The 11,784-nt window shown below is 45.3% G+C and overlaps 1 protein-coding gene across 5 annotated transcripts; it reads left to right on the plus strand.

Annotated features, from left to right (window-relative positions):
• The first annotated feature begins 29 nt into the window (after positions 1–29).
• Positions 30–10,839, plus strand: LOC119195703 (GRAM domain-containing protein 2A). 5 transcript variants are annotated; one of them, XM_037450858.2, is made up of 13 exons: positions 30–177; positions 894–1,007; positions 2,591–2,704; positions 5,583–5,640; positions 6,756–6,828; positions 8,386–8,489; positions 8,927–9,025; positions 9,178–9,249; positions 9,328–9,387; positions 9,481–9,616; positions 9,685–9,778; positions 9,975–10,076; positions 10,162–10,839. In XM_037450858.2, coding segments are annotated over exons 2-13 (963 nt in total). In that variant the 5' UTR covers positions 30–177; positions 894–1,005; the 3' UTR covers positions 10,211–10,839. The 5 variants fall into 5 exon arrangements, with proteins under 5 accessions (XP_037306755.1, XP_037306751.1, XP_037306753.1 ...); XM_037450854.2 differs by having other exon boundaries at positions 9,328–9,616; XM_037450856.2 differs by having other exon boundaries at positions 2,595–2,704; positions 9,328–9,616.
• The last annotated feature ends 945 nt before the right edge of the window (positions 10,840–11,784 follow it).

Below are 11,784 nucleotides of genomic sequence, written 5' to 3' on the forward strand. Positions count from 1 at the left end.
TCCTCTGCACATAGTGTGCTCTTATTTTGAAGGCCGCGCCCTCCATGTTGGCTCGTCGGTACCTTGATGGAGCGGGTCCGCGGACGGGCCGTGTGTCCGTGGGCTCGATGCTGCCGGATGGACAGAGTACCTGCAGTACACCGACGGACCTGATTGAAGACGGGAGAGTACGCAAAGGTAAGCCGAGCTGTACAGGAACATGCGTCAGTACACGCAGTAGTACCTCCGTGCGGAGTACTGCGATCATGTGGTATAAGTATCAGCATTTTTATGGTAACTAGTGAACCAGTGAAGGAATGTCACGATGTACATTTCAGGTTAAATAAATAAAATATAATCAATGAACACAAATAGAAAAATCTATCAGCCATAAATATCCATAAAATCGAACTAGTAATATTCAGCATAATGGGAACTTTCAGGGTATTTTTATAATGAATCTTTTGTGCCCGTTAGTAATATTTTCAAGGTAGGACTTAATATTTAACAGAATATTTCTACATTTCTATTTTTACATAAGATATAGTAGCCTACTTATTCTACCTTTTATGTATACAAGAAGTAAAAAAACAAAGTACTCAAATGTAAGTACCTGTGAGATGTAGTACTGTATAAAGTACTTGTGTTCATATGGAAGTGAGTGAACATGTTTTGCATAGATTCTGCTGCTTGGACACAACAACGATTGTTTATTAAATGTAAAGGATGACATCATCACTTTGAATGATTCCTGCATGTTAAATAAAAGTCCATTTGTAAAAAAGCGTTTTACCCAGAACCCTCAGGAGGTTCTATCCAAAGTCTTTGAACCAGACGCCACTAAGGATCCGTTTAGACCCAAAGGGCTTCATGTAGAACCTTCTCCTGACTGAGATGTTCCTCCTGTCACAAAGCTCTTCCTCCTGCAGAAACGGGCCTCGTGGTTAAACCCACTCCCCCCGAAGACCTGGGAGCCAAAAGTGGTCTCCATGGAAACCAGGAGGAGTACCTGCCAGGGATGATGCAATGTGAGGATCATACCTGTCACCATGGCAACTGTAGTTCATTTCCACCTTTGGTCCTTGAGTGTCTCCTGGTGCTACAGGTGGTCCTCACCACACAGATAATATGGATTTATATTTATATTAATTACCAACGCCGTACTCTCGTCGTAGCAGCATTTTCTCTATTTACCTACTTATTATATAAATAATTATTATTACTGTCATATCTCTTCATATCTTATTTCTAACATCAAATATAGTATTTTTATTCATTCATTCCTTGCGTCAACAATGCTCCAATACATGAATGTAAAAAAGTTCATCATGTAGAATTATTACTACTTTTAATTAATGCAGTAGATGTTATATATTGACATATTTAAGGTAAATTAGTACTCGTGCTGTAGTAACAGTACTAGTACAGTAGTACTAGTACATACATAAACAGGGGTAGAGGTTGCCATGACAACATTGAGAATAAGATACACACGCGTTTTTGATGTAAACATGTAAATGGGATGTAAAGAAGCTCCTGAGAGGAAGCTGTGGCTCTGGTCCGATGCAGCGCGTATCGACCCGGTTCTTCATCAGCAGACCCCAACAAAAAAGGACATCCGATCGATCCCGAGAAAACTGAACGGCCTCCTTCTCCTGCTGTTGCCATGGAAACAGGAGAGAATATCCCAGTAGTGTCTTACTGTGTGTGTGTGTCACCTGTTCAAATCCGACCAATCAGTGCCCTCCCTCAGCGACGCCCTCTACTAGTACACAGGTACTAGTACCAGTACACAGTGCAGATGAGCTGTAGTCGTTCTAGTACTAACACCATTACAATCCCAGTACTCTATTATCTCTACATTGATTATTTATTCTAGTACTGAATCTACTCACAGTACTCAAAGTATTTACTCTAATACTAGTCTCATAGGAAGTCCAGGGACACTAAAGAGACGCAGACTTCCAAAACAAAAGACTTTATTTAAGGTAGAATACCCAAATGCGTCACAGCCAACCAGGACCAGGAATAAAGAGACTACACAACATCGACTGGTCCAAGGGACACAACTGGTTCAAATACTCGGGAGGACAGGGACACGGCAGGAAGTGGGGTTAACCCAGGGAGCGACAGAAAACTACAAAATAAAACAGGAAATAAACCGACACTGTGCCTCTTGTCCAAGAAACGGATGCAGCACCTCAATTATAATAATCATAACCATCACAAGTTTGACCTAATCTGGCTCAATTTAACTGTTTATTGAAGGCAACTTTTCAAATGAGAATGAAGTGTTCTTGCTAAACATGTGATGTGTTCAAGGACCGTTTTATAATGTCGTATTTTTCAGCTTTTAAACCTCGACAGAGCCCCGTTGTCTAAACTGAGTGTAACTTGACTCCTCCTCGGAGGACGAAGTAAAGGCTGGTGTTTGTAGGACCAGAAGCAGGAAGGTGTTTCTGGATCATCTCTTGGTCACACTTCTATATTTAGAATCTGGTTCTCTGATGATGCCTCTCTGGCTCCGCCTCCCGCTCGCCTCCTCATTTCAGAAACAGTGTGGTACATTTAAAAAACCCGTTTAAAAGACCCGTCCTCACCCCCCCGTCAGGCAGACAACGATGATGTCTGAGAATATGGAGCCAGGTGATGATGTCAGCCTGCTGCACTCCCATGAGATGGAGCCCCCCAGAGAGGAGGACGGACACTGCCCCCTGCCCTTCAGGTGAGTGACTGACAGTTTGCTGCTTTCTCCTCTCGGCCCAAATGTTACCTTATATAGAGAAAATGGGGCGTGGCCGTATGCTGACTGCACCTGTCAATTTCAATCAAATTTATTAGTGAAGCCCGAAATCCCAAATTGGCCTCAGAGTGCTTTCAAATTGCCACATGAGACATATTCTGACCTTTGACCCTTACATCTTAAACAGTAAGATAAAACAAGTCTGTAAAAGTGTTTATTTAAGGAGGAGTTGAGCATAATGTCTGTAATGCTGCTGAGGATGTGACGCTTTGTTTAGACCAAACCCCCCGGATGACTAAGTGTAAAAATGACTGAAAGACAGAGATTTTCATTTCTATAAAAGAAGCTGCTATTCCTAAATAGTCCAGTGGGGGTCGCACTCTGTGTCAGTGGAGCATGTGTTAGACCAGGGGGTCGACAGCAGCCTCCCTCCATTTGACTGGTCCAGCCACGTGACCCCAAAGTGGACAGCCTGTGGCCCCCTACCTAAAATAAGTTTGACACTCCTGGTTTAAACTCTCTCAGAGGCGTTATATATATTATATTTTTTATATCTCCTGAGCAGCTTCAATCTCTGAAACACCAACGGAGCAAATTAACTCAAAACCTGAACCAGCCCTATGAACCTGAACCAGTCCTATGAACCTGAACCAGTCCTATGAACCTGAACCAGCCCTATGAACCTGAACCAGCCCTATGAACCTGAACCAGTCCTATGAACCTGAACCACTCCTATGAACCTGAACCAGCCCTATGAAGCTGAACCACTCCTATGAACCTGAACCAGTCCTATGAACCTGAACCAGCCCTATGAACCTGAACCAGTCCTATGAACCTGAACCAGTCCTATGAACCTGAACCAGCCCTATGAACCTGAACCAGTCCTATGAACCTGAACCAGTCCTATGAACCTGAACCAGTCCTATGAAGCTGAACCAGTCCTATGAAGCTGAACCAGTCCTATGAACCTGAACCAGTCCTATGAACCTGAACCAGCCCTATGAACCTGAACCAGTCCTATGAACCTGAACCAGTCCTATGAACCTGAACCAGTCCTATGAAGCTGAACCAGCCCTATGAACCTGAACCACTCCTATGAACCTGAACCACTCCTATGAACCTGAACCACTCCTATGAACCTGAACCACTGGTATGAACCTGAACCAGCCCTATGAACCTGAACCAGCCCTATGAACCTGAACCAGCCCTATGAACCTGAACCAGCCCTATGAACCTGAACCAGCCCTATGAACCTGAACCAGCCCTATGAACCTGAACCAGCCCTATGAACCTGAACCAGCCCTATGAACTGTGCAGGTGGATCCAGATGTTGTGGAACGTCTCTCACACACTGTGAGCTGACCTATATGTTGTCATTAGATGCAGGAGACTCACTGGTGATACTTGATGATACCCAGATCCCACGCAATTAACCAACTCCCTCATTAGTCCTGACATTGTGTGTGTGTGTGTGTGTGTGTGTGTGTGTGTGTGTGTGTGTGTGTGTGTGTGTGTTTGGCGGCGGTTGAAAGACGAGGAGACGTGCAGGACAAACAATAACAGAGAGGAAAGCCTCTCTGCTATCATTCCTGTCACGTACGAAGCTGCAGAACCACAGGCTGTGTGTGTGTGTGTGTGTGTGTGTGTGTGTGTGTGTGTGTGTGTGTGTGTGTGTGTGTGTGTGTGTGTGTGTGTGTGTGTGTGTGTGTGTGTGTGTGTGTGTGTGTGTGGTCGCTGTCAGGAAGTTAATGGTCCCTTAAGACCCACAAACAAATAAACTAAACCTGAAATCGCAGGATTCAAGACAGGCAGAAACAGAAATGTAAATAGAAGTTTTGTGAGTCAAAATCCTTCGACTAAACACACACGCTACACACACTACACACACACTAAACACACACTACACACTAAACACACACTACACACACACTAAACACACACGCTACACACACACTACACACACACTACACACACACTACACACACACTACACACACACTACACACACACACTAAACACACACTACACTAAACAAAGCAGAGATTTATACGTTTTTCAACAATTAACTCACAAATAATGACATGCCAGCGTTACAATTATAAGCTTTTCAAACTCTTTGGCTATAAAATGATTTAATGATTTAATATTTGAAGGTATATTTCATCTTTGGATGGATATGTTTCTATATATTTGTATTTTACATTACATTGAGAAATGCTTATATAATCCAACATAAATATCTCATGTCCCTCCTGTTGAGTGATTTTGTTTTTTTCATATACTTGTGTAAATGGTTCTTATGTGTGTAACGAATGTCAGTCAAACAATAAATATCGTGAAGTTACTAACTTTAAACTTAGAGAAGTTTGTGCAGCTTTACTTTTTAAAATATCAAACTCCAACATTTCTTTCTCTGTGCGGCGCTTTCAGACTCAAACTGTTTGCATAATTAGTTCCTTTATATCTCGTGTGAGTGTGTGAAAGGGGTGATTGTCCACTGGGACACACACACACACACACACACACACACACACACTCTCCATGCTCCAGTGGCTCTAACGAACACAAGTGGCTGATGGGAGTTTTTACTTCTGGCCCGGATCCCCTTTTTTTCACAGAGATCGTAATGATGGTAGAGGAAGAAGTACTTTTCTCAGTACTTTGCTCGATACTTGAGTCATAGTACTTGGGACAAAGTGTGTGTGTGTGTGTGTGACAGAGACCAGTTGAGATGAAGCTCTTTACACCCAGGTGTAAAGCTGTGACGTTTTGTTCATATGTCATGTGATGAGGTGTGATGTCATAAGTGTGATGTCACGAGGTGTCTCTTAATGAGGAGACATTTAATGTTTGTCCTCCAGGCTGCAGCTGATCGACGATCTTTCCTACGAAGACGTGAAGAAGTGTTACAGAGGATCAGTGAGTCAGACACACACAGACAGACACACACACACACACACACACACACACACACACACACACACAGTTACCTCAGACGTTTCGGTCCACAGAGTAAATCTAAATATCTAAGTGACACAGAGAGATTTATTCATTTCATTCCTTTTTGTTGTTTTGAGGACCTGAAGTAAACCAAGCTTTATGTGTACAGCTTGTACTTCTATTACTTCTATTAATTACATTCACATTTGTCCTTGAAGACAAAAAAATGGAAGAATCTTTTTCGTACAAAACGTACAAAAGATTTGGGTGATATTAATGCAGAATGATTTATACTCTTGTGTAATTATTTTAATAGATTCATGCGTTCATCTGGTTAAGAGAAGCTCATTTGAAGTAGAAGTCATGAATTATTATTATTTTTATAGAACAAACATCAAAGTTGACTTAGGTTTGTTTTATTTTCTGTTAAAGTAAATGAAGCTGACAGACAAATGTAGTAAAAATACAATATTTCATCTCCGATGTAGTAAAGTACAAGTGTAAAGTAGCAGAAAATGTGTGTACAAGTTCCCTAAAAGTACTTTCAAAGCCTCAAAGAGCTTCAGTGTTTCTGCTCACCGACGAGAAATAATTAATAATAATAATAATAAATCAATCAAACAGGAGCTCTGAGTTTCATATTTGGGTTTAAAGAACAGATTAAACCCGTCTTCAGGGGCTCGGCTTCTGCTTCTGTTGTTTCAGTCTTTGTTGCTTCACACAGGAAACAGGAAGTCAGGAAGTCTCCGAGAGAATAAAGGCGCGCAGGTGTATTTAGATGATGTAACCTCTGAGTATCAGGAACCAGAACAATACGCAGGGAACAATATTCCACCCAAAACTATCCCAGTAGTCTGTTAGAAGTAAAAGTATCACAGTTATTGATCAGCCCCTCCAATAAGAGGAAACATCTGTGTTAATGATAATAAGACAAAAGACAGTGAATAAAACTAAACATCACTATTCATTAACCTTTGTGTTTTAAAATGATCACCTGGTCAAAGAGGCAGCGACAGGAAGTGAACATGGAAACTTGGACTGTTCCATCGATTTGAAGCGTACGATCACTGGGTCATGTGACCATGTCTCCACAGACCGTCAGCAAGTACAACTCCCAGTACCACAAGCTGTTCCAGACTGTCCCCAAGGACGAGATCCTCATGAAGGGTGAGCTCCCTGTCCCTGCCTGTCCCTGCCTGTCCCTGCCTGTCCCTGCCTGTCCCTACCTGTCCCTGCCTGTCCCTGCCTGTCACTTCCTGTCCCTGCCTGTCCCTGCCTGTCACTTCCTGTCCCTGCCTGTCCCTGCCTGTCCCTGCCTGTCCCTGCCTGTCCCTACCTGTCCCTGCCTGTCCCTACCTGTCCCTGCCTGTCCCTGCCTGTCCCTACCTGTCCCTGCCTGTCCCTGCCTGTCCTTACCTGTCCCTGCCTGTCCCTACCTGTCCCTGCCTGTCCCTGCCTGTCCCTACCTGTCCCTGCCTGTCCCTGCCTGTCCCTGCCTGTCCCTACCTGTCCCTGCCTGTCCCTGCCTGTCACTTCCTGTCCCTGCCTGTCCCTGCCTGTCCCTGCCTGTCCCTGCCTGTCCTTACCTGTCCCTGCCTGTCCCTACCTGTCCCTGCCTGTCCCTGCCTGTCCCTGCCTGTCCCTACCTGTCCCTGCCTGTCCCTGCCTGTCCCTACCTGTCCCTGCCTGTCCCTGCCTGTCCTTACCTGTCCCTGCCTGTCCCTACCTGTCCCTGCCTGTCCCTACCTGTCCCTGCCTGTCCCTGCCTGTCCCTACCTGTCCCTGCCTGTCCCTGCCTGTCCTTACCTGTCCCTGCCTGTCCCTACCTGTCCCTGCCTGTCCCTGCCTGTCCCTACCTGTCCCTGCCTGTCCCTGCCTGTCCCTGCCTGTCCCTACCTGTCCCTGCCTGTCCCTGCCTGTCACTTCCTGTCCCTGCCTGTCCCTACCTGTCCCTACCTGTCCCTGCCTGTCCCTACCTGTCCCTGCCTGTCCCTGCCTGTCCCTACCTGTCACTGCCTGTCACTACCTGTCCCTGCCTGTCCCTGCCTGTCCCTACCTGTCCCTGCCTGTCACTACCTGTCCCTACCTGTCCCTGCCTGTCCCTGCCTGTCCCTGCCTGTCCCTACCTGTCCCTACCTGTCACTGCCTGTCCCTACCTGTCCCTACCTGTCACTGCCTGTCACTACCTGTCCCTACCTGTCCCTGCCTGTCACTGCCTGTCCCTGCCTGTCACTACCTGTCCCTACCTGTCCCTGCCTGTCCCTACCTGTCCCTACCTGTCACTGCCTGTCCCTACCTGTCCCTACCTGTCCCTGCCTGTCCCTACCTGTCCCTGCCTGTCCCTGCCTGTCCCTACCTGTCACTGCCTGTCACTACCTGTCCCTACCTGTCCCTGCCTGTCACTGCCTGTCCCTGCCTGTCACTACCTGTCACTGCCTGTCCCTGCCTGTCACTGCCTGTCCCTGCCTGTCCCTGCCTGTCCCTGCCTGTCCCTGCCTGTCACTACCTGTCCCTGCCTGTCCCTGCCTGTCCCTGCCTGTCCCTACCTGTCCCTACGCTGTCTTATATCCCCTGTCTATCATCCCTAGTCTCTTCCCTCTTCTATATCTGCTCTAAGCTCTTGTCTTGTCTCCAGGAAAGATCTCCTGATGAGAACAATTGATTAGAGACGGAGTGTCTCTTCCAGTCTCACCTGTGTACCTGCTTCTTCTTCTTCTTCTGTAGTGTATTCGTGTGCGTTGCTGCGAGACATCCTGCTGCAGGGACGACTCTACATCTCCAGGAACTGGCTCTGTTTCTATGCCAACCTGTTTGGTAAAGACATCAAGGTGAGAGAAAGAAGCGCCCTCCTCTCTATGTATATGTACACATATATGTATACATACATGTATACATATATGTGTATCATGTATTATACATATGTGATGCTTTTAAAGCCCTCAACCACTTAGTTTACATCCTTAAAATAATTTATAAATATATCCTATTCATCACGTGTTGTAGCTCTTAAATGTGGTTTATTTTTATTGTTATGTGCTGCTGGTACAGAGTATAACATCCTTTCCCTGTTCATTATATATACTTTTATAACATGGTATTTCATTATATAACAAAATAATGTTACAATAGATGTAGTAGAAGTAGCAAAAAGATGTGTAAACAGTAAATACCTCAAAATTATACACAAATACTTCAGGGAATGTACTTCTTGGTATTACGACAGGAAGTGTTTGCTCTACCTTTCACAATAAAAGGCCTTCTGCAGGTGTGCATCCCGGTGGTGTCCGTTCGGCTGGTGAAGAAACACAGGACGGCCGGCTTGGTGCCCAACGGCCTGGCTATCACCATGGATACGGCACAGAAGGTACCGCCTCTCATCAACATGTTTACTGCTCAGTGTTGTACTGAAAATACACAGTTAAAACTTTTTTATTTTTAATACAACACACACTAACCCCCTCAATACAAGATGATAATAACCAAACAGCGCTTCACTCTGTGTTCATGTCTCCGCAGTACGTCTTTGTGTCCCTGCTGTCTAGAGACAGCGTCTACGACGTCCTCCGCAGAATCTGCACTCACCTCCAGGTTGGTGGATCGGTAGCTCCTGTTCGTGTGATGTGACTTCCTGTCTGACTTCCTGTCTGACTTCCTGTCTGACTGCAGGTGAACGGGAAGAGTCTGAGTTTGAAGCAGTTTCTGGAGGAACCGATCTCTCTTTCCATGGTAAACATCTGTCCCCTCCCTCACCGTCTGTCCCTTCTCTTGCTATCTGTCCCCTCCCTTGACAGCTGTCCCCTCTCTTGGCGTCTCTTTAAGGACGAGTTCCCGGCGGTGTTGAAGTGGAGGAGGAAGCCTTCCCTCCCGGTTGTGTCCTCATCTCTGCCGGACCTTCTGGGAAGCTCCTCCCCCGGCCTCGCTGCAGACGCACCTTTCATCACACACACCATCACAGGTGAGATCACCTGACCCCGATCAACCCTCCACCCCCGCTGCATCCCTGACCCCTGTGTGCGTGTGCAGACAGCAGTCTGGAGACCGAGACCATTCTGCTGACAGAACCAGTACCTGAACTGGGTCACATGGAGTACCAGCTGCTGAAACTCTTCATCCTGCTGTGAGTACCACAAAGTACACAAGTAGTAATACACGGTGTGTGTGTGTGTGTGTGTGTGTGTGTGTGTGTGTGTGTGTGTGTGTGTGTGTGTGTGTGTGTGTTTCTGTGTGTGTGTTTCTGTGTGTGTGTGTGTGTGTGTGTGTGTGTGTGTGTGTGTGTGTGTATACATACATATAATAAGACTTCTTTTTCCCAGCGTCTTCTTCCTGGTCCTCTCCTCCTGCTACCTGGCCTTCAGAGTGTGTCGCCTGGAGCAGCAGATGAGCTTCCTGAGCAGCCAGCCCACGCTGAGGGACAGGTCCATACACATCTGGCTGTCCTACACATCTGGCTGTCCTACACATCTGGCTGTCATATTATCATTCTGTTTCTTGTTCCTCCAGATGTGGAGAGTTGCCCTGCTGGCTGGCCAATCAGAGGACAGGAACCTGAAAGAGCCAATCGGGGAGTAGAAGAAGAAAAACCTGCACATACATATATTTCCCATTGAGGGGCGGAGTCAACCTGGTTGCCATAGAGACACAACGGTCCGGCCTCTCGAGAGGTCGCGTAGAGGTCAGGAGGCCGGAGGGCCGAGGCGTGATGTCACATAACAGATGTGTGTGTTTCGTTTAGCAGACACTTTCTCACAGTTTAAGGTTAACAGATTGTAGGTCACATGTCTAAATTATTTACAAACTACATTTACACCAGTCCATCTCAGCTGTTATTTGGATCCGAAGTCTCCAAAACTTGTGTTTGAATGAAGCTTTGAAGTCTTTTCCCCATTTCACAGAAGCTCTACAAACATGTTTATTTGCTACTTTTCAGTCAACTTGTGGGCTTAAGTTTTGCATTTTGAAGTCAAAGTTGTTTATTCTTTCGGATCGGCCCGGTGCCAAAGGGCCCATTAAAGCAGCATTCTCCCTCCTGGCCACTAGGGGGAGACTCCTCTGACCCTTGACCCCCAGGTCTCCTGTCACCTGAGTGAGAGCCAGTGCTTTAGATGGTGTAAATAAGAAGGGACAGCACTGCCACATGTCACGTCACCGTGGCAACGCTAATAAATATGATTTACAACTGAGGGGATTCATTTCATACTTTTTACTGATTTGAGCGTCTTTCAGTCTCTTTCCTCATAAGATTGGAGGTATTTTTAAATCATGCTTTCCTTTTAATAAATAGTCTGATTTAATGTGTTTTTTCTCTCTTTAATCCATACGGTTTTAATTGTAACATTTTATTATGACAGTCTGAGCACACGTCCTGTTTTAACGTTGCAATGACTTGTGGGTAATTCTCTTGGGTTTCACAAGAAACATTAACCACTGTACTCTAGTACAACCTTAAGGTACCTGTACACTTGAGTTATACATTTCTACTTCTCATTTTATCTGAAAATGCGAGTTGCTTTATAAATGATAAATAAGTTAAGTAAATAAAAGATGAATGATTTATAAAATGCAGTCCACACGTCTCCAGGTGAAGTGTGGCTCACTTCTCTAACCCGCCTCATGGGGGCAGTAGAGCCCCACGCAATCCTCTATAATAATATAATTCTCTATTAAATACATATAGTTATTGTAATTAAACTGCCTCTCAAATTAAAATCGGTTTTTTTCGTTTTCACCTTTACTCATTTGGAAACAATTATGTTTTACTTAAGTCAGCAAACATGAAGGTTTTAAATGTAGTCGTTTCTTCTGCCTTCAGCTCAGATCATTTCAGGACTGATCCGCAGAAGAGTTGAGATGTTTAGATGTGACGTTTAAAGCTGATTTACTGCTCCTCCTGAGTATTCATATACCGAGGTAGTAGTACAAGTAGTATTAGTTGGAATCAAAGGAAAACACATTTCATAACGGATCAAATCAATCTTTATTAATCATTACAATCCTAAAAACAAATATTTACATGACGTGAAAAGAAGCCGCGGAGGTTCTGTCCACCGGGTCGTCCCTCATAAAACTGGTGCTCCCAGTACACGTCCTGACCCACAGCTTCTGCTCCTGCTGTTCACTTCCTGT

This window comes from Pungitius pungitius, chromosome 6, assembly GCF_949316345.1.
Source record: "Pungitius pungitius chromosome 6, fPunPun2.1, whole genome shotgun sequence".
In the NCBI taxonomy this organism is placed as follows: Eukaryota; Metazoa; Chordata; class Actinopteri; order Perciformes; family Gasterosteidae; genus Pungitius; species Pungitius pungitius.